This window comes from Corvus brachyrhynchos, unplaced genomic scaffold (assembly GCF_000691975.1).
Source record: "Corvus brachyrhynchos isolate BGI_N302 unplaced genomic scaffold, ASM69197v1 scaffold6, whole genome shotgun sequence".
NCBI classification, from domain to species: domain Eukaryota; kingdom Metazoa; phylum Chordata; class Aves; order Passeriformes; family Corvidae; genus Corvus; species Corvus brachyrhynchos.
The window spans coordinates 1,020,055-1,043,563 of record NW_008238632.1 but is presented as its reverse complement, the minus strand read 5'-3'; the positions used below and the strand labels follow the sequence as shown (position 1 = coordinate 1,043,563).

The following is a 23,509-nucleotide window of genomic DNA, read 5'->3' as shown; positions in this document are numbered from 1 at the left end:
AGGCAATTTTAACTATTTTCTTCTCCTTCAGGATTTGCTGTAGTTTAGTGACAATGCACCTATATGCTTTTTATTAAACTTTTTTCCTCTCTTTAAATTGATCCTGGCTTTTTGAGAAATGAAGCTGGATAACTCTGTTTTGCTCTAAAAATGTTGTCTCATTTTTATAAATGAACCAACAGTTCTGTTGGTAAGCTGTTGAAAAGCTACCTGGTGAGTCAGAACAAGGCTTAGATTAATTTTCACTTGTGGCAGGAACAAAATTGGTTGTGAATCCAAGGCCAGAATGTGCATACCACAGTACAGGACTTACAGGCAAAATGCTGTTTGGTGCAGTTATTCAAATTGGCTGTTTTCATTCTGAAATGCCATTGAGGTGCTGCCTCCTGCCTGGGATTCCACACAGGGCTGGATCGAACAAATTTTGAGATGTGGTTGAAGATGGCAAGCAAATACTCCATTCAAATTTTAATTCCCTTTTCACTATTCCTAGATAGTGTCTCTGTTCTGGCAACAGGCTGAAAACTGCTATTTTTTTATATTTGTGTAGGTAAATATATTAAAAATGCAAAAAAGCAACCAAAACACAAGCCCCCACTAATGTGTTTTATGTGTTTATATATATATGCACACAGATATATTTAGAAATACTAGCTTATATAGGTCCAATATATAGTGTGTATATTTAATTTAGTATGTAATATATGGCTATTATATATGCTATACTGTGTTTCCTATGTATAGTAGATATCTTTGTGTGTGTTTGGAGATATATAGTAGATATGTCTAAAACTTGAAACGGCAAAATACTAAATTTGGGTGGTTTATATATTTTAAATACTATGGATTGTTATTGATATAATAATATATAATTTAAATACTATCAATTCTACCACTTCACCCACCCAAACAGATTTAGGTGCTTAAGTGCATAAAAAAATTTCTGAAAATAGGATTGAGTTTGTAAATTTTTTGAGAGGTTGCATATTTATTATTATATTCTATGTAATATATTTGTATATTATATATTTAATATTTTTAAAGGAACAACAATGCTATCAGCAGAAGAGTTTTTTAGGTCTTGGAAGTTGATTATGTTCACATCTTCTATGATTTGGGTTCAAGTCCTTACCTTGAGTTTTGTTTCCTTACTCTTTTACATGGTACCAGAGACAGAAAGCCAGCCGAGCCAGGAGTACGTGGAGTCCCTGCAGCAGCTGAAGGATGCACTGAGCAAGCTGGAGGGCGAGCAGCGCTCTGTTGCCAGCGGGCTCAGCGAGCCCGGCAGGGTTGAGACCGCCCTGCAGCAGGCAAAGGTAACCCTCACCTTTGCACTGAAGTGAGGAAGTTGCTCCGCTGCTGCCGCCCTCTGTTCTCCTGCAGTGTTTTCAGTGGGGGGGCTAACACTGCTCAGAGCAATGTCAGGGGTGTGGAACCCGCTTTTGGAGGTGGCTTGCTGGGTTATCAGGCTGCTGAGGGATGTGTCCAGGCAAGGGCTGGGTATCTCCTACCGAGCCTGGAAGACTTCACAGCTTCTCTTGCTGCCTGTGCTAGGAGATGAGACTGAGAGCTGGGACTGTTCAGCCAGGGGAAAAGGACCTCAGATGGCCTTGGTGGCTTCCCCAAGCACTCTCTGGTGTATCTCCTGCACTCAGGAGTTCCAAAATGGGTGTTAGGGCCCCAAGAGCATCCCTCTTTTAGAGGCTTGGTTGGATCACCTCATCCAAGGTCTGCTCCTCTGTTGCTGAGTGCAGTTGTGAGGGAAAACCAGGAGCTGGGAGCTTCCCCTTTCTGAGTTGCACCACAGTCATGCCTGTGCCTGGCCTGATTGGGCTTTCTGTCCTTGGGAGGCCATGTCCCTCCTTAGGGCAGGGTGGACTCTCTGACCCTGCCTCTGTTCTCCTTAAGGGACTGTGGTGTGCAGGCTTGCAACCCTCCCCCCCAAGCACTGGGTAAAGCCCACCCAGGTGTGAGGGGTCTGCCTGCTTAAACTGTCTAAGGGTCAGCTGGTTGACAAACCCACCCTGCTTCATCCTGCTTGGGTGTTTGGAGACAGTAACTGTACTTCTCTGGCCTCCAGATTGCCTTTCAAAGGAAAACAGTGCTTGTGGGCCATAAAGGTAATTGATACAAAAATTCTCTCCATTAGAAACAATATTTTTTCCTGTTGTAAGCTTATAAAGTAGACAAAAACTTATGGATGACAGTTGCTTTGCAAATACCAGATACTGAGGCAGGGATGGACCTCTCTCCAGGGGGTGAATTGTGCATCTCCAGTACTTTTTCCCTTTTTTGTTTGTTTGTTTGAAAAAACTCAGTAAACAAATACTTTCCTGCCCTCTCCACCATCCCCCACCTTCAGAAGCATGTATTTTTCCCTGTGTGGTGGTCTAATAAGGCTGCAGGTGATTCTGGAGGAGCTCTTAAGCTCTGGTTGCTGGGTGTTGTTATAGCCTTCTCTATTTAGCAGAGTGATGATTTTTAGAAGTCCAGTAAACAGCGGTGTGTTTTGGATTTCTTTTGAACCGGAAGATTAAAACAAGCTTTGACTCTTTGGTTTTCTCTTTAGTGTTGCTTCTGTATTGTTTAAATTTGGCAGAGATTTTCTGATCCATATGCTGCATGAATTGCAATGGCATTTGGCCTTTAGAGGCTTGTCTTTTCCTGCCTCTGCCCAATTTTCTTCAGAGACTAATTACTCTGGATATACTGTGCTATTGCAGGTGCTTTAATGAGAGTGCCAGAGAGGGGAACAAACTGTAGATGAGGAGCTGCTTGTGGACCTTGGGATTGTCCAGCTCTCTCTGCACACTGTAGCAGGCACTGATAAGTGCTTCATCTGTGGTCCCCTGCACAGAAAGCCCTTGTTTTCTGAAGCATGCATTCCTCTTTCCAGCCTCATTGCTACCTCTCTGCCTGTCTTAGAGGAAATGGTACGCTTTCCAGGAAAAGAAACATGATAAATGTAAAGTAGGTTTGAGAATGTGAACATTTTAAAAAAGATTCTTCTTCAGTAAAAATACAGCAAAGTATGTATGTACACATCCTGTTTGTACACATTAAATGTATATACTAGAAAATTAAATCCATTAAATTAATAATAATTTCATGTGTTTATTGCAAGTTTCTCTTAAGCAAATTTTGAAGCAGGATAATCAAAATGATGAGTTCAATGAAATGGCATTTTTCTTATTTTCACTTATACCTTCAGCTGTTATTTTTCATATTAGTCAATTAGCTCTTTCAAATCAAGTGACGCTTTATATCAGCAATGTCATAGTGAATATATTCAGATTGTATCCTCCCTGTATTCCATCTGGAAAAGCAGTTTTCAAAACTTGACTATCCAGAGCTTTTTTGCAACTAAGACATTATATTTTACTTCACAAAACTTGGAAGAACACACTCAGCTGCTTTTCATGTGCTTTTAAAACAAACAAACTTGTGGGGGGAATGAAAACAATGAGGACCTGGTCTGTCTACACTGCCGTTTCCTCTGTGAGTGCAGTGTAGCACAGCCATTGCTTTGCTGACTTGAGTGGCAGTACTGCCTGACACACAAGAGGGGTGGGGGCCTGCACTTGTTTAACTATGAGGCCAAGCTTTGCTTCCCTTTCTGTAGTCTCTGCTGCTGCACCAGTGGAACAGCTGAATGTTTTGGTGCTTAAAAGGTTGTTTGGACATCTCTGCTGCAATAACTACTGTAGCTGGAATATCACTCTTCACTGAGTATACTCTCTGCACAATGAAACTTATGATGTACTTGCACTTGTATATAAGTGTGTACATGTTGTATGGCTAATACTGGAAGGAGACTTTTGTTCTTTGTTATAGACAGTTGGTGAGACACTGGAAGCCCAGAAGCCCAGGGTAGATAAACTTGCTGAAGAAACTAAAGCTTTGGAGAAGCATGCATCTTCGGATATAAAAAACACCTACGTGCAAGAGTTCAAGGAAGTTCAGGGACGCTGGGACAAGTTAAAGCTCAAGATTTCCAAAGATGTTAAACTACTGGAGGAAATTATGCGCAAGTTGAGAATATTTGAGGTAAAATAAAAGGATTTTTTTATTTTAGTTGCATAACTCAGTTGCTTTAGAGACCTTTCTTTCTCTGTGTTCCTGCAGGAGCCCAGATGACACTGATTGAAAAGTGGAATGTTGATGATCCACTAGTCTGGCAGAGGCTGAAGGCATATATAGTATATTTGTAGCAGCGTAGAAGTGGACTTCTAATGTGCCCAGGATATTATTTTGTCTTCTAACAGAAATACTTTTTCACTTAAAATTAGTGTCCCTCTCTTTCTGTACCAGAAGCAAAGGTTATGCTAAGGTCAAGGGTGCGTCAGCTGTTCTGTTGATCCCAGTTGGGGCTGATGATCATCTTCTATGTGATTGGTGTCAGATGCCCACTGCCTCGGAAAGTGTAATTCCATGCCTGCTACAGAAAACCTACTCCTTTCAAGTGGGATTTTGGTCAAAAGTAATGAAGAACTAGTACAAGGAAGTTAGAAAAGGAAGTAAAGAAAATGGTTGGGTATAGTGACTTTTCCAGTGTCAACCATGGCCTCTGAAGTGACAGGAAAGACAGTTAAAAAATTAAGGTTACTCAGCTGTCTTCCCTATTTTATAAATATTTACACATGCATATGAAATCCTGCAAGACAGAAAATCCCACTCTTTTAAAAATGAAGGGATTAAAAGTAAGCGTGTATAGATGTTTAACCTACTGATAGAGGGGAGAGATGAGTACTTAAGTAACTTAACTGAAGTGGACTCAATATTTATTGGTTAGATTGATTTATTTGTGCTTAAGTCCCTTTTTTAGACTATTTGTATTCTTCTGGGGGGGAGGAAAAATTATGAAGATATATGAAAATATATTGTCATTTAGCTCATGGCAATGTTATTGTGACCAAAAGGTTAAGTAGACACTGCCTGTTCTTTAGTATCAGCTTGGATGTATAAGCTGATCACAGCAGTATAAAAGACCAATTACAGTGACATTGTTTTTCCCCAGAGTATTGTTTAACTAAACTCTCAGTAAGTTTCATATTGTTTTTATTTTCATATTGCATTTTAAAATTGAAAAACCAAGGAGGGACTTTAGAAATTCTCTCATGAGGAAGATACATGTACATTAGCTAAAAAATATGTATTTTCACGTGCAATAAACATATTTTAATGTGCGGATTTATTTACGTTCTTTTCCATTTAACGGAGGATGTGTCATACCACGCAATTTATAAACATAAACAGCTGTCTGTGTGCTCTGTCTTCAGAACACTGGCATGTACACCACCACTTTTCCAAAGAAGTTTCTTTACATTCTTGCTCTCCCACCCCTCTTAAGCAGAAAATGGATCCTTTATTTGGTAGTGCATTCAGATTTCAATTTGACTGTGGTGTTGGTGTTTTGTTTTTTTTTGGTGTTTTTTTTTTGTTTTTGTTTTTTTTTTTTTGTTTTTTTTTTTTCATTTTAAGCCAGACAGGATCATTAACAACTACTCAGGATAGATACATATGTTTAAATATAAGTCCAGGTAATTGACTTGCATGATGGTGCAGAGAAAGTTGGACAACCCACTACTGATTATAGCTCAGAAGCAGTAAAATCCTCAAGCTTCTCTTCCCCCCCCCCCCTTAAAAACTGCAAACTTGGAAGAAGTGATGGTAGGGGAAACAGATTGTAACTAAAGGACAACTACCAGCAGGCTACCACTTAGGAGCAGAGTACGCACCCATGTTCTGGTGAAAGGTTTTACCTGGTGGAAAAATGCCTAAAGGGAAAAACTTGATCCTGCTCATGAAGTGTTATTCACTTATTTTTAATTTTAGGACTTGAGCTGTTCCCAGCAGCATGTGTGTGGGATCTGTGCATATGAATACCATAGGTATGGTAATCCAGTCTAGGGTAGTGAACTTGTAAATAAAAGCCACAGAGCAACCTATGAGTAGGAAAAAGAATTGCAGGCTTTCAGAGGAAAAATGTCATTAATTTTTTTTAAGCTGTTCTACCTGAATCATAAAGATAAAAGCTGTCCCCAGCCCCCTCTGCCTTAAATGTATTCAGGAGCATGTGTACTTGTGCTTCTGCTTTTAGTCTGGTTCCTTCAAACCCATCCTACAGTAGCTACTTGCAGCAGCCTGTGGGATGATGTGGAGCTGTGGAGCAGCTGGTGGGGCTGGTCAGCAGGAGCTGACTGCCCAAAGCGAGGTGGTTTGTACAGGAGCCCAGAAGAAATTAACTTCTAAGGCTTAGCCAAAGCCTTGGTGATTACTTTCCAGCAACCACCTCCTCATTAATTTTTCTCCTGACTTTGGCCTAATATACAATATCCCACCATGTCTGATTTGCTTCCTGGCACTCTCTGGTCACACTTATTAATTATTAAGCATGACAGAATAAATATTCTGCATGTAAGCCTGCCTCAGTGTCCTTTGTACAACAACTTTCTGTCAGTCTTGTTCTTCAAATGATTGCAACTTTGTAGTTTCCTTGATTTTCTGTAGATACACTGAGCAAAATCTTGATCGCTCATCAGTTTTAGCAGCACTTTTTCTCCTCTCTTAATTTCTTGTATGTGAAAAATTCTTCTTTCTGCACTTGAATCATATTCAGTTGAGTGGCCTGTACATGCACCTATTTTACTGAATCACAGCTTTAACTATGTTCAGAATGGCTCTTGAAAGCTGAAATTCTCTCTTATGTTTAGCTGAGAGTAGGATATTGAGAGTAGGGTAGATGTGTGCATATTAGCATAGCAGGGTTTTAGTTAGTAACCAGTTATTTAGTTTTTTCAAAGGTGGAGTGCCCTCTTCTCCATAGCTGTCCAAAGGGATGTTGGTACCACCAAGTATATGAAGCACTCACTGATGAAAGATGGATTTTTATGCCCACTTGACTTTTGAGTTGCTATGGAGGGCAGAGCAGTGAAGCAGTGCACTGTTTTGTGTAGATCTGAGAACAGAATTTGGTCTTGAGCAAGATGTTAAAAACTTTCATGTTATCTTAAAAGGAAGTACAGAAGCCAAAAAGGAAATTGTAGCCGAAGAAACAAGGGAAGCAATTATTATATAGTTGCTTTATTAAAATTAAACTATTAATATTGTTAAATAATTGAAAATGAAAGAAATACCTACTGATGCTATCTGTCAAAATATGGGGCTTACATTGTGTTTTCTTATGAACTATATTTTTAAGTACACAATTCCTGTGTTTTCTAAATGTTTTGTAAAGCTGTCAATGGAGGGACAGTCATACTATATTCTCTGATTTTTCCTTTGGTAATTGTCTATACAGAGATCTTTGTAGTTTAATACTGTATAAATAAAAATGACAATCTGGAACAAGCTGAATAAAAATGCTGGGGACAGCACTGGACCCACCTGGATCTAACTTGTCCTGGTGCAGACACCAAACCAGAGATAAAAGATGAGTTTGGAGAATGGCTGGGCAGGATCTCCTTGGCTAAGAGAGGGGTTGAAGAACCTGGCTATTAAAAGGAAAAAAAAATTGAAGTGGGGAAGAAAATAAAAAAACAGTGAATGTCAGTGCTTGGAGGACATGTGGTTTATGTGCAACTACATGCAAGTATTAGTTTATTTTTAATGATCCTTTTATTTCCTAAATCACCTTTAAAAACTGACATTTCCCAAAACAACACTCCTCACATTTAGGTTTTTGAAAAAAAACAATGTAAATATTTTCATTTTGACAGTGAGCAGACAGGTGAACAATGACTAAGATGCCCTTGTTAGTCTGATGAGCATGTCAGTGGCAGATCTGCCTGTGTGTCTTGCTGCTTAGGTGGCTCCTCTGTTATTTGTGGTGTGACAGAGGCTCCCCCAAGCTGACAACACATGCATTAGTGACATGAACTGGGAGTAATGTTTTACTGGGAAGACTGTAATACTCATGTCATAGGAAAAGTAGAGAAGGCTCACTTTATCAGTTTTGCACCTTGTATTTTCTAGAAGAAAATTTCTTTATCTTGTATTCTCTGTTATCATACCTCTAGTAATGTATGGCTTGCTGCATCTTTGATTATGTATCATTTTCAGATCTTTTAAATCTGCTGCATGGCTGTACATCATGTGGTTTTTCTAGGAGTAAACAAGATTCAACACATTTGATCTTTGTTCTGGCTTGGAATAAATTTTAAAAACTGATCCTGGAGAAGTGAAGCTCTATAAGGAAGACCTTATAGCAGAATTCCAGTACCTAAAGCGATACTGCAAGAGAGCTGAAGGAGAACTTTTCACATGGGCATGTAGGGATAGGACAAGGGATAACGGGCTCTAAACTGAAAGAGGGTAGGTTTAGATTGAATATTAGGAAGAAATTCCTTGCTGTGAGGGCGGTCAGGCAGTGGAAAATGTTGTCCAGAGAAGCTGTGGATGCTTCATCCATGGAAGTTTCCAAGGCCCATTTGGATGGGGTCTAGTGGAAGATGACGCTGCCCATGGCTGGTGGGTTGGACTGGATGATCTTTAGGGTGCCTTCCAACTCAAACCATTCTATGATGAGGATGTTTGTTTTAAAAATTGTGAGCTCTTGTACATCAACAACCTACACTGGTTATTTGACCACTGATAATGATTTACCTGTGCGATGCAGGAGCATTTACATAATTAAACTTTTGTAGGCTTGGTTTATGATTCAGCAAGTTATTTAAATGTGTGTCTAACTTTGAGTAATCCCACTTATTTACATCAGTAGCTGAAAGGAATTAGCTTATTGTAAGGAAGCTAAATTAGTTATGTGCTGAAGTGCCTTGTCAAATGACACCCTTTATAGATACGTATTTTTTTACATTAAGCCATAATTTACTGTTAACCATCCTGGGGTCTGTTTTTTGGAAAATGATTTTCAGGCTAATCATCTGCAGGAAATTAATCCAAAATGGAAAAGGAATGAAGAAAATGTCATGACTTTGACCTCAAATGGTAGCATTGATCTAAAAATAAACATGAACTTAGTCTAATGGATTTTCATTAGTGCACACGTTTTTTGAGAAACAGTGTGTAAAACATACTGATCTTGCAAAAACTGTTAGTGTGAGGTTTTTAAGGAAATGGAGTGTATGCTTTCTTTCTCTGTGACATGCAGAGTAGAAGGTGAAGCTGATGAGCTGTTCTGTGATGATTGTGTCAGGATAAATAGATGCCATCTATTAAAAACTCCAACCAAATAGTCCAGCTATATTAGTAAAGAATGTCAACCACAAGTTGATTGAACCAGAGGAAGGAAAATCTGTCTCTGTGCAAATCTCTAAGTTTATGTTGGTTTTGTTTGTAAGGATGATTTGGAACATCCATGATTGCATGGGAAGGAGATGACCATGCTTCTGTCTCCTTCCCTTCCTACCTCATTGCAGGGTATAAGGCAACTGCCAATTGTTAGATCAGATTATTCTGAAATTGGGTGTGTGTTTACTTTTTCCCCTAGGAGTTGCTCTAGTGAGTACAGTAGCTGCTATTGGTCTCAAACAGCTAGGCTGATTTTTTAAAATTTTAGTAGTTAGTCTGATCCTATCTGTTTTTTTCCTTTTATGTGTGTCTCACTTATGCAAATGGCTTTCCCAGCACAGTTTCTACCTGTCAAGGATGTTTAGCATTATTCACTCCTCTTCTCCACAAATATGTTGTTCTAGGGCCCTCTCTTTTCCTTGGGAATGCATTTGTCTTTCAAAAAAGTGCAGTGGAAACAGTCATACTTTTTTTTTACCATAGGTTTTAGGCATATTTCCAGCCTTCAGCCAGATCCTTCATGTGAAGAATAACCACATCATTCTTGAAGTGATGCTCTCCTCCTTACCTGATCCTGTGCTTTGGTGGGATAGATAGCCTGGAACAGTGGCGTGTCACTTAAACCATGCTCTTGTGGATGGAAGATTACCACTATTGCGAATTTAACATTCATATAAATTTGAGGAGGGAGAAATTTGGGATACCCCTTTTCCTCCCAAAAACCCCATCAAAACAAACCCAAAAACTAAACCAAAATTGATCTTATTCAAAACCAAGACTACGCCAGCAGCTTGTAAAATACTCTTTGCCAGCTGCTAGAAATTGAAATGCAACAGCCATACATTCTTCATCACAGCAATGTATCAACTGTTCCTTGTTCTATTTGATTTAGACTGACTCAAAAGTTGTTCAGAAGTGGATGGATGGTGTGAAAGACTTCTTAATGACAGAAAAGGCTGTTCAAGGAGATAGTGAAGGACTTCAAAGGCAACTTGATCAGTGCACAGTGAGTTTTGCTCTTAAAAGGAATCTTTTGAAATAACAAGTAGCATCTTTTCTTTATAATTTTGCTTGTATTATTAAGTATTCTCCATAGCATATTTCATAAAGCCCACCAGAAAAATTTTTATCTTTCTTCAGGGCATGTTTGAGTTGGTTTCTTTTGTGTAGCTATAGTATTTTGTGCTTTTCAAAGGTCTTCACTGTATTTACAAGTAATTACCTACAAGTTGGTGTTATTTCCTCTATAAAAAGTTTATATATATATATTCCCCAATTTTTTTGTGATTATGGAATTGAACTTGTGGGTGAAAAGTGCTTTCTGCATTAAACTTACAAGGGCAGTAAAAGTAAGAAGTAAATAACTCTGATTAAAGTCCTAAAGTTTAGAGTTGCATCTGTCTTACAAGGAAGATTCCTGGCTAGTCAGTGGCCCATAATGTTCACAGTTATGTAGAATTCCATCTTATAGTAAGTAATTACAGTGTACCTTCAAATGTTTGTTCCCAGGAGAAGAATAGAAATTGAGGCATACCAGAAACAGCAGAATATTTAGTGCATGTAATCTTCAAACTTGTGTTGTTTTGGCGTTGGCATTTGGCATATGAAAATGTTCATGCTGTGTATGGCAAGCTGTACTTTGTTCTTTAGTTGCATAGTTCTGATGTTTTGAACCACTGAAGGACTATTTTAAGCAGTCTGGTATTGAACACAGTATTGATCTGCTCCAAAAAGTCTTTCTGGAATAATTAAAAGTTGCAAAATTACTGATACTGTTATAAATTAATGTAATATCTTGCTAAAGAACAGCATTAATTTTCTCTGATGTGTGTTCAGATGTTCATCAATGATATGGAGACAATTGAACCATCATTGAAAGAGATGAAAGAAGTAGAGGCTGCTCTAAGAGCTCAGCCCATTGCAAGCATAAATACTTGGACTAAGTCTAGGCTAGTAGACTGCCAGACTCAATGGGAGAAACTGAGCAAACAGGTGAGTTCTCCACATGTTGCTAGTGCTTGCCTGTTACTGCAGCTGTCAGCTTGTGTGGCATTGGGAGGATGGTGAAGAGGGGAAGTGGTGAAACAGTGGGATAAGAATGTTTTAGTTCCACTGTCAGAGTGGCTGAAGTCCAATTTGAATACACATATTTCTTGGTATCTAACTGTAAGGAGCAAAATAAACTCTTTAATTGTTTGTAATTAAAAATTAATTTGTTCACTTTTCTTTATGCTGCTCTTTCTGGGGAGTGTGGGAGGAAAGTCTGACTATTTTTCGTTGTTTCTGAAGTCTGGAATATTATTCTGTCCCTGCATAATTTTTGTCTTCTTCCAAGCAGCTTTGAAAAATAAAAGGCTATAAATAGACTACCACTGCAGTGTATTTAGTAGTTTCTTTTGGGTGGAAGCTTTCTTCTGTCTGTAGAAACATACTTCTTTTGCTGCAATTCCTGATAAAAATCTGTGTTGGAGAGCCTTGCTGTTGATATAGATCCAGATTGTCTGGGTTGTGGAAAGAAGTGAGGCCTGAGAGTGTTCTATTGCTCATTATAAAGATATATCTAACCATGTGATACTTGTAATCAGAAGGGGATTTTACTCTGTCTGACTTTTTCCAGGGATTGTTACCAGTTTACATTCAATGAAGGGGGAAAAAAAAGCCGTATTTCTCCTTCCCTCACTTCTAGATTTTGTTGATCTGCTAAAAAGGGTTCATAAGTCTGTGTATGCATGTAAAAGTGTTTTGTTAATTCAAAAAGCCTGAAAAGGTTTTGGTAGTGAAATGTTTTAAAAAAGGCTTGTGTTTTTTCACATATGCAAGGACATTTAAGTAACAAAGCTGCTATTTCTTTCTCCACCTTGGATTCTAGATCATTAGTCAGAAAAATCGCCTGTCTGAAAGTCAGGAAAAAGCTGTAAATCTGAAGAAGGATTTGGCAGAGATGCAAGAATGGATGAGCCAAGCTGAAGAAGAATATTTGGAGAAAGATTTTGAATACAAGTCCCCTGAAGAGCTAGAGAATGCAGTAGAGGAAATGAAGGTCAGCAGTGCCAGCTCATTGTAGAGGATTGATGAAAGAGAAACAAAACTTTACGGCTTTGGGGGTTGACCATTTATGGAATTAAATTTGTGGAAAGAAACTTGGGTCATGACAAGATTAGTGATACTTTTCATCTTTGCTTTGTGGAATTTTTGATTTTTAAAGCATAAACTATAAAAGCAGATGTTCTTTTTGGCTACGAGGGGTAGGGATTTAATAATAAATAACAGCATCCCCAGCTGTTGAGTCAGGCTTATGTATAGCATATTAAACAGTAACAATATAGGAAGTTTTTGCAGAAGACAAAACTTGAGAAAGGTATAGTATCATCTATCTTTTACTTCTATCTAAATTAGTGGTTGTAAAAACATTCTTCTGCTTTTAGCTCTTGGACCTCAGTTTCTTGTCCCATAAATATTGTAACTCCACATTTAGATAATCACTTTAAAACAGGTGTGTTTTAAGGTTATCATGTGTTCATCATCTGTTGCAAACAGTGATTTTTTTTTTTTTTTTAATATCATGAGTTGGAAGCCATCTACAAGGATCGGTGAGTGATGTTGGTCCCTGCTTCTCTGGTTTTGGGTCTGGTGGCCAAAGAAATGGAAAGGAAGGAGATACTTTTGTCTCATTAAAATATTGTCAGTTGAAGAGATAATTTTCATGGATATATGTACAGAGTAAATAATTCTCTGCTTTTTAATCTGAGAGCTCAGTCATATCTTCATAAATGTTTTGACTTATGTGTACACTTTTTAAATGAGTATCCACTATACTGTTACTTGATGGATCATAAAAAAAAATTTCTCCCTTACAAGTGCTTTGATAAAGCTATTTGAAATTTTGAATTGTTCTTTTCGAAGGGGTTTTTTGAAGCAGTCCTTAACAACAGTTTTAATGTGTTCATGTCCTTTGAAGCCATTTGAGATCACACAGTCTGACAGCTGGCTGAACACAAGCCAAGGAAAGAAAAAACCTTCCTTTCATTGGCAAATCTGTGAGACTTTGAGTACATTTACCTTTGTCAAATCCAGATTATATTGTGTATGTTATGACAGTTATGTCAGTGAGCTAGAAAGCTTATTGTAACACTTACAATTCCTCTTTCATTTGCAGTAACAATATTATCCTAGGACTACTTCTAGGACTGGGAAAGAGCACTCTCTGGATTTGGCACATTTTTGCACATGGTTTTAAGTTTGCTAGTTCTGCTCTCATTTGAACAGAGAGTGGAACTCCTGCTGACATTTGGAAGAATAGGTTTAAGATAAGGCTAGGTGTTTTTTAATAATCGTGCCATAAAATGTTTCCAAAATTTTCTATTCTTTGTGCTTCTATTAACTGACTTTTTTTAATTGCTTTACATTTAGAAGACATCTTGAAATATATGTACAAAAATTATGCTAGATTCTACAATAAAGTGCAATGCCTTATTTATCAGAGGTATTTCAACTGCATAAAACTATTTTTGAAATCTGAAAAGAAAGTCTCTATTTCTGAAGCGTTTTATTTGTCTCAGCAGGGAGACTCAGACTGGTCTGCCTGATCTGTCTTCCGTCTTCCAGCTTCCTTCTTCCTTATTTCTGGCTAAGGCAAAATTTGACAAGTGGTAATACAGTTTCTCTAGATCTGTGTGTTGGGAGTTGTACTGTACTTATCCTGAATGTGTGTTGCCAGGCTCCTCTGAGTGTAGTTAGATTGAAGGAATTCTTCTAGCTGTCCTTTTTGTGTGTTCCTGAAGCACACCCAGCAGCTGTGGGGGAGGTTCCAGCTTTGTAGTTGCACGTGTTCTGAGTAATTACATCATCTTCCCTGGATGACTTTGGGAGATAGTTACTGAGCTCTGAGACTCATAATTTCTGTAAGTTCACCCTACCTTTTTATTCCTGATACGCTTGTTTTTAGCAAACGTCGATTTTCTTTTTCTTCTGGTTAATTTGTTTTTCCTGTTGGCGTGATGGCATAGAAATAGCACTGAACTTAATTATTTTTTTGGTTTGAGTCATGATTGTTTTTAATGAACAAACCATAAATGGTAAATACATCTGTATGCTTAATAAAACAGGATCTTTCAACGCTTGCTACCATGATCTGAATTCCATGCAAGTTAGTGCTGTATGTTATGTTCGGGCCCAAGAAATAGATTGGCAACAAGACCTCCAGTGGAAAACTGCTGATCTTTGATTTGAGTGGTGAGTAGCTGAGTGTAGGGCAATTGAAGGCTGATCGTGTAACATGTTTTTTTGACAGAGAGCGAAGGAGGATGTGTTGCAGAAGGAGGTGAGGGTGAAGATTCTCAAAGACAACATCAAGATGTTGGTCACCAAAGTGCCATCCAGTGGTCAGGACCTGGCAACCGAGTTGAACGTTGTGCTGGAGAACTACCAACTACTGTGCAATCGGATCCGGGGGAAATGCCACACTTTGGAGGTAAGAAGGATAGCTCTCTGCTTAGTCATATCTGTTCAATACTTTTACTGATGATCTGGATGGAGGGTATCAAGTCTACCCTTAGTAAATTTGTGGATGACACCAAGTTGGGTGGGAGTATTGGTCTGCTGGAGGGTAGGAAGGCTCTGCGGAGGAATCTGGACAGGCTGATTTGGTGGGCTGAAGCCAAAGGTATGAGGTTCGACAAGACCAAGTGCCAGGTGCTAGACTTGGGTCACAACAGCCCCACGTAGTGCTATAGGCTGGGGGAAGAGTGCCTGGAAGATGTCCAATGGAAAAAGGACCTGGGGGTTCTGATACACACCCATGGAATGTGAGCCAGCAGTGTGCCCTTGTGGCTCAGAATGGCATCTTGACATGTATTAGAAACAGTGTGGCCAGCAGGACTAGGGAAGTGGTTGTCCCTCTGTAGGTGCTTGGCACTGGTGAGGCCACACCTTGAGTGCTTTGTCCACTTCTGGGCCTCTCACTAAAAGGAGGACATTAGGGTGCTGAGAAGGTCAGCAAAGCTGGTGGAAGGCCTGGAGCACAAGTACTATGAGGAGCTGCTGAGGGAGCTGGGGGTGTTTAGCCTGGAGAAAAGGAGGCTCAGGGGTGACCTTATTGCTCTCTACAACTGCGTGAAAGGAGGCTATAGCCAGGTAGGGGTCAGCCTCTTCTCTGAGGCCAGTGACAGGATGAGAGGAAATGGCTTCAAGCGGCTCCAGAGGAGGTTTAGGTTGGACATTGGGAAGAATTTCTTCTCAGAAAGAATGATTAGACATTGGAATGGGCTGCCCAGGGAGGTGGTGGAGTCACGGTCCCTGGAGGTGTTTAAAGCAAGACTGGATGTGGCACTTAGTGCCATGATGTTGTTGTCAGGGTGGTGTTTGGTCACAGGTTGGACTCGATCTCTGAGATCTTTTCCAACCTGATAGATTCTGTGATTCTGTAAAATAAAACAGGTGGCAAAAAAGGGGAATGGAGAAGGACACTGCAAATGTCTGAATACAGTAGCTTCAGCATAAATGCATTTTACTCCTTTCCAAGATTACTTTCCCTTGGGATGATGTCTTTGGAATTCATAACACACCATCTAACTTTGTTTTTATAATTGTATTGTATTTAATGCTTTGGCAAATAAGTAAACTTGTCTCACAGACCTGTTACTCATCTGTGTGTTTTCCAAAATGGCAAAAAAGGAACTTAGCAGAAATTAAAGGTTGAAATCCAATAATAATCAGAATATGTGATTATGGCCTGGGTTAGGGTGTGTGTGTCCTGTCTTTCAAAGAGGATTTTGTTACATTTGCATTTTGTTACATTCTTACATAGTTATACGAGCCTTTATGTCAGTGATAGTTTTAGCACGAGTTTAGAGACTACTATGCTCATTTCTCTGTATCTTCCAGATTTACCTGGAGGTTTTTCTATCTAGAACATACTGTACCATGGCATATTTTTTATTATTTTCTACTTGTCTCTTTTAGATGAATTTCTCCGACACATATCTTTAAGTTGGTCATAAGGTATATGACCTATGCCTGGCATTCTAGGCTAATTTTTTTTTTTTTTCCTGTTGCTCCTAGGAAGTGTGGTCCTGTTGGATTGAGCTGCTTCACTATCTTGATTTAGAAACAGCTTGGCTAAACAATCTGGAAGAAAGGGTGCAAATGACAGGAAATCTGCCTGATAAATTGGATGCTGTCAATGATGCTCTTGAGGTATTATAATGATTCTATCAGATGAGTAACTTTTCAGACAGCTATGTTTAAAAAAAATAAAATTCTGCACTTCAGTAGCATACTGAAATGTGCTGAGTATTCTGATTCTTCACATTAAATGAACATATTAGTCTGAATTGGAAATGGATATTTGTAAGATCCTCCACCAAAAGTGGACTTTTACTGTATGTGATAGTGCCATATGTGGTACTGTGATAAAATGCTCTCTCCTAGCCTGTGTAAATGGATTAATTCCTTCCAGGGCTATAGCTGTATGAAATATGAGTAGGGAAGAAGAGCTGTGAAGTTTAATTATCTAAAGTAAAATCACCTCTGTGCCATAATGACATGTGCCATTATGAATTAAGCCGTAACTAATTTATGCTTTTAGAGCACTCTCAAGACATTTGATGTGTTAAGCTTGTGTATGCAACCAGATTTCCAGCTCTGGAAATACAATAGTATTCAGTGTCTTGACCTTTAAAACTTTTTCTAATTAGTCCCTGGAATCAGTCTTGCGTCACCCAGCTGATAACCGAACCCAGATTCGGGAACTTGGGCAGACATTGATTGATGGAGGGATTCTCGATGACATCATCAGTGAAAAATTGGAAGCTTTCAATGCCCGCTATGAGGAATTGAGTCACTTGGTAAGAACTTGGGGTTAGGGTTGAAGTAGACTTCACCTTAAGTCTGAGATAACTCTTGTTAGCTGAATTCAAAGATGCCAGACTGCAATAGAGGGAATAAAAAGCGTCAGTGTTCTCAGCTGTTTTCAATTTGTAAAAATATCCAAAGAGTAATATGCTTCTCTGTTTTTCTCGCCATGAGTCAAGTTTTGTTTTGCAACCATGCACTGTAGGGATGCCCTGGTATTTTTCAGATAACTTTGACAAAAAGGCAATTCCAAACTCAAGGAACAGCTTAATATTAACAACTTAATATTGCCTTGCTACTGCCATAAATACTGGTCATTTTCTCCCCAACTGTAAAAATGAGGAGCATAAGTGACATTTTCACTCTTAGAAATAGCTAGGAAGAAATCACACTGAAATAAAGAACAGAAGGAAAACATTCTTCTCATTACTCATCTGTTGGGTTGTCCTTTTGCTCTTCTCCTACTTCAGTCTAGTCTTTTATAGATTTAATAAGCAGAGGAAGACTAGCTGTATTTCAGGTAGCACAGGTTTGTGACTTGTGTTCTGTATCCTAATAATACAAGCCCCTGCTGAATTGTAGAATGGGAGATTTTTCTGTCACTGATGAAATGTAAGAGGAGATTTTGGTCCATCTTCATTACAATGAGCAACATGAATGTGTGCTGGCATTTAAGTTAGCATTGACTACTGTTTTTCCTGTTCAAACTACTTCATTGCCATATAAAAACCTGTTTGCTTTGCCAGCTGCAGCACTGGCACACTGGGCTGTTGACAACTCTCCACATCTCTGTGTGTGTGTCCACATGCACTGGTCTGTGCATGTGCTGATAGTGGGGAATTTGTGTTCCTGTGCAGGTAGTGACACTTCAGATGCTATTGAAGGAAGAGGCAATAAAGAGAAAAACTGTGAATTTGTTTTGACAGTATAACTGAATGAGTTTATTGTTTTGAAGGGAGTGTGAACATTAACATATCAAACAACATTCATCTGTGGTCTACTGCAAAGTTCCTGTTTCCCATTGAATAGCTAGTTTTTGAAACTGGTGTGGTTTTAAAACAGAATACTTTCTTCAAAGGTGATAGGAGAGGTGTGTTTTCATTATCTTGCATGTATCTAGCAGCAGAACTCTCCTTCTATTCCACTGTTTGTCAGTTATTGGTTCAGAAGCCATAGCAAGCTTCAAAAATTGCTGCTTTCTAGGATTCTTTTTAGCCAGTCCTCCAGGCATAGGATTTTTTTTGGGTCTCTCCCACCTTGTTTTGAGGAAGTCTACTGTAATTTGTATTGAATTACTGCTCCATCTTGTCTTACCTTTCTCTCCTTCTCAGGCGGTGAGCCGACAGATCACCTTGGAGCAGCAGCTTCAGGCCATGCGAGAAACCGACCACATGTTGCAGGTCTTGCAAGAAAGTTTAGGAGATCTGGATAGACAGCTGACATCTTACCTGACTGATAGAATAGATGCCTTTCAGATGCCCCAGGAGGCCCAGGTATTTCTCTATAGTTCTTCACTACAAAACTTTTGGAAATATTTCATGATAGTGCTCAGCCCAGACTTAGTAATTAATTTCAGTCCTGTGTTGGTGCACCAGGTGTTATCTTTTGTAATCTGGAGTGTTTTCTTTTTTTAAGAAGGTTGTATTGAATAACAGCAGCTTTCAATTTAGCAAGCTGTAACCGAAGACAGAATATTTAAAATAAACCTGGTGGTGTTTAAGTTTTAAAGTAGATTTACTTCTGTTGGGTAGTAAGAAAGCTCCCCTTCTTCTCTCTGCAAGCAATTTTGTAATGTATTTTTTTTCCTGTTTCTATGACATGGCAGAAAATTCAAGCTGAGATTGCAGCTCATGAATCCACCTTAGAGGAGCTGAAGAAAAGTGCTCGCGCTTTCCCTCCTGCTTCTCCTGAATGCAGGTCTGCCCGTGGTGGAACTCAGCTGGATGCTTTGCAGGTAAAGACATGAGAGTCGCACTTAGACGCTCCTGTGTCGGCCTGTAAATTGTTTGGTGCAGTCAGCTGAACCTCAGAAGAAAATAGTATGTGCTTTTATGTGCTTTCATAAGGAAACAAGCAGCCCTAGATGAATTGAACAAGGAAGCTTAAATTTTACAAGTGTCATGGGATAAATGCTGAAAGTCAGGAAGTCTCTGTATTTGAGCAGAGTGGGTATTTTCAAAGCGTATGATACAGAATTACATCTCTATTGCACCTCAGGTAGAGGTTAGGAATAGGTGATGGCAATGTTATTTGCCAAGCCAAATATATTCCATATATATATTCCATATATATTGATTTGTGGTAGTATGATGGGTTATAATCTGTGGTGGGAGATGCTTTAAATGTTATTTTTTTGAAGTGCATGTACTAATTTAAAACAATCTTTCAACATAATATTCATTAAAACAGAGAAAGCTCCGTGAGGTATGTACAAAGTATCAGCTTTTCCAGAAACCAGCCAATTTTGAGCAGCGCATGTTAGATTGCAAGCGGGTGTTGGATGGTGTAAAAGCAGAACTTCACGTCTTGGATGTGAAAGATACTGACCCAGATGTAATCCAAGCTCACTTGGAGAAGTGCATGGTATGTATGCAATGTTCATGACTCTTGCTTGGGGTGCTTTTTTTTTTTTGTGTGGTTCTTGTTGCTGAAACTCTCTCCTGAAGGAAATTTTGCTTAGAGTCATCATGGAACTATTGCAACTCATTGAAAAGTGCTAACAGAGCACTTGATAACTAAAAACCTTGTATTCTTATAGGACATAAAAGTAGTGGACTGTTGATCATAGATATGGTGGAACAGCTGAGTTTTTATAAACTCCCTTCCCAGGTTCATCCCTATGCTCTGGAGAAGCATCACAGTATTTGAACAAAACAAATACTATACATAAGATGAAGGACAGATCACATTAGCCTTGGAGTAAACACTGTTAAATTATTGATCTTCTTCATTTTTAGAAAATAAAAACTAGAATAAAATATAGAACATCAGGAGTTTGGAATCTTCTTGTCAGATATTGCTATTAATTCATAGCTCAGAGTTGAAGTGCAATTCACTTCAACTTTGATGACCTTAACTTCAGTTACGGTCCTCAAAGGAAGCAGAGTCAGAAAATTTTCACTGCAAATTGATCACCAATATACATATTTGTGCTTCTAGAAACTCTATAAGACCCTCAGTGAGGTGAAATTGGAAGTTGAAACTGTCATCAAGACAGGAAGGCAAATTGTACAGAAACAACAGACAGATAATCCCAAAGGGATGGATGAACAACTGACAGCACTGAAATTTCTTTACAATGACTTGGGCGCACAGGTAAGAAAAATAAATATATGTATGAATATTTGTCTGCATGTAATTTCCCTTCTTTGTAGTTAGTGTTTTAAGTTTGATTCTAAAGCTGATAGTATGTAGTCTAGTTGCTGCATCCAGAAGCAATCAGTTGAGAGATTAAAGATTACACTTGCCTCCCTGGAGGAGAGGTAGCCTTGAAGGAAGGAAGGTTCACAGAGTTTTCATTGCCCTGGCAAAGCTGACCTGCCATTCATTAAAGTCCTTCAAGATAATTTATGGTCAGATTGTCATGTGACAAGTGTGAGTCAATCTGAGTTTTTTTAGGAGGTGTCATGGTTTTGAATTGTAGTCCATCTAAATGGTTGCTCCCAGTGTGAAAGAGAAAATGCAGGCAAACCTGTATTTCCCATGAACTGCATTAAATTTGCATAATTTTCTTATTAGGTGAATAGTTACTTATCCAAGAGAAATGTTTAAAAATGGCTAAACCCTTACAGGGCAGGTAGGACTCTCTATCTAAATTAAGATGGAATCCCAAGTGGATTTATGTCTGGTCAATGCTCTGTGAATGAACTGTGGGTAAAGGGTTAGATTACAGTGTTAGAGTATCTTGGAATGGGTCCTAGGAAATATTTTGCACTTGTAAAGTTGAGAACATTCAGGAAGGTTGGGATTCTAGAAAGCATGTAGACAAGAGATTAGGAAAGGATAGAAAGGCAGAGTTATTTGCAGTATAATGTTATGATTTTTCTTTTTGAGCTGAGATCAGAGCACTATTTTTCGAAATGTCAATTGATTCTGACTACTATGCTTGGAGTTATTCTCAAGTCTGTGTTAAAATTTGACCAGGCTAATTGTGGAACCAGTGTGAAACACAAATGATTATACTGCAGCAAACATCAAATTTCATATTAATTTTACTGATATATCTTCAAGGGCAGACTACATATTCAGTGAAATTTTTCTTTACAGCTTTCTGCTAGCAGGCCTTTCAAATTACTAGGAGGAATTGAATTTTACCTGTGTGAGTGACTGACTGGATTCTATGTTCCCTTGAGTTTCAGCTAAAGGATCATAATAAAGTGATAAACATCAATTTGGTGATTGCTAGCTATAAGTAAATTGGTCTGCAGGTTTCTTTATCTTCTTTAAGTGTATCTCAGTTTAAAATTATTTGTATATATTCTGTGTTGTATAGTAAGATACAGATGTTTATAAACTTTCCTTTTAGGGTCCTTCCTTAAAGCAAGACAGTTTTAAGATGCAAGGATTTTATATATTTAGGTGGATATTTTAGCTGGCTAGCACTTCTGCGTTTGCTGTCTTTTAAAAATCTAATTTTGTTTTCTTTATTTCCTTTTAATTTTTTTTTTTTGTAGGTGACAGAAGGAAAACAAGACCTCGAAAGGGCAACCCAGCTGGCTCGCAAAATGAGGAAAGAGTCTGCCTCTCTGTCAGAGTGGCTGGCTACCACTGAAGCTGACCTCGTGCAGAAGTCCACTTCAGAGAGCTTGCTTTCTGATCTAGATTCAGAAATTGCCTGGGCCAAAGTAAGCATGCTTACTAAATATTTGTAGAATAAATCTCTGACATTATGGCAATACTATGTAGAAGTGGCTGTGAGTTTAAATCCCTGTAACTTGTTGCTAAATCTCCCACATCCTGAAATTTCAGTAGATTCAGTAGTTCATATTCAGTACCTTACTGAATCTGATCTGTTTCATTTTGGTCATCTTGCATCAACCTTAAATGGCCAGTGAAATATTTAGGATATTACTACATATTTGATCCTAATAGGTATTTAAGACTTCCTGTATCTCTTACACATTTCACAAGTATAATATTCCTAAAATTATCAGGAAATATAATTGTGGACTGGGTCAAATATTTTATTAGTAGAGCAAACTGAAAGTGCATTGAATGAAAAATACATTTAATGAGAAATTTAGTTTGTAACTTTTCATTGAAACAGCTTTCTCTTCAAAACTGTGACTTTGCAAACCAAGAGGCTACTGTAATTCCCTATTTTCTTTCACTTACAAGTTGAAGCTTTTAATTGAAATAGGCAAATGTCTTAGCTACTTTGTTTCAGATTTTCTTTGTATTTTCTCACACTGTAGAAATTTGGATATTATTTAGAGTTAGCAACAAGTGTCAGTTGATACAGTTCAGTAATACTGATCTTCCCAGTTTTTGTTTTCTGTCACTTTTTACTTCTGGAATGGGTCTGTCTGCAATGTTAAAACTTGAAAGCTCACCAAATTGCAAACACGTCTAATATAACTTGTTCTCATGCATTTCAATCAGGATTAGCAATTATTAGCAGTAGAGTTTTGCTGTGGCAGTATCCCCAAGATTCCTCTCCAAACAAGCTTTTAAATCCTTATTGCAACTATACTTACCATACGTTTGTATGCCATGCAAATAATGACTCTTATGCTGCACCATCAGGAGGACAAGTCCTTTATGTTGCATGCAAAGTTGTCCTTTCTGTTTTAAGGTTTTCTAGAGGCAGTTTTAAAATGTAGTGACTTGAGTATTTGTTTCTGTTCCTAAGACAATAAGTTATGATAAAATAATAAATTATTTACTTCATGGATAATAAGATGTTCAAGGAGCTCCAGGCACTGGTTGCGATTAAGTGCATTCTTTACCACACTGTACACTGACATCAAAGAGCTTTCTAAGTAGGCAGATATCATCAATAATAATGGGTGATCTTGTATGGCAAGAGGTCTATTTTCCACATGGAAGCAATGTACTGATATTCAAGAGATGACATATTACTTAATTTGCATGTCAGTATACATACTTTCAAAGAAGGTGGAGTTTTTTAGATTAAAAAAACTATTTAAAAGCAGAGATGACTTAGAAAAAAGGGCGGAGCTAAAGATACATACATTTACCTATCTCTATATAGAAAATATAACAATAGGGATTCTGTAATATGTAGCCAGTGAATTGAACATCTGCAGTAATGAGTTGTGATGGTTCTCAAAAAAAAATTCAGCCTTGGCCTACCACATTTCTCATTGTTCCCAACTGTAAAAGTACTTTAATAGGAAGAGATACAGAGAAATCCAGAGCGTCTCTTGAAATGTGTTCTGTGCTTTAC

General features: G+C 38.3%; 1 protein-coding gene across 4 annotated transcripts in view; it reads left to right on the top strand.

The window, feature by feature from the left end:
- UTRN (utrophin) overlaps nt 1-23,509 on the top strand; it is a 356,936-nt gene that overhangs the window by 99,281 nt on the left and 234,146 nt on the right. For all 4 annotated transcript variants that reach the window (XM_017737228.1, XM_017737227.1, XM_017737229.1 and 1 more), the window contains exons 22-34: nt 1,171-1,316; nt 3,835-4,047; nt 10,142-10,255; nt 11,086-11,241; nt 12,119-12,289; nt 14,540-14,719; nt 16,309-16,443; nt 16,944-17,093; nt 18,432-18,593; nt 18,926-19,054; nt 19,510-19,683; nt 20,260-20,415; nt 21,774-21,944. In XM_017737228.1, coding sequence (XP_017592717.1) covers nt 1,171-1,316; nt 3,835-4,047; nt 10,142-10,255; nt 11,086-11,241; nt 12,119-12,289; nt 14,540-14,719; nt 16,309-16,443; nt 16,944-17,093; nt 18,432-18,593; nt 18,926-19,054; nt 19,510-19,683; nt 20,260-20,415; nt 21,774-21,944 — 2,057 coding nt within the window. The remainder of the gene's footprint in view (nt 1-1,170; nt 1,317-3,834; nt 4,048-10,141; nt 10,256-11,085; nt 11,242-12,118; nt 12,290-14,539; nt 14,720-16,308; nt 16,444-16,943; nt 17,094-18,431; nt 18,594-18,925; nt 19,055-19,509; nt 19,684-20,259; nt 20,416-21,773; nt 21,945-23,509) is intronic.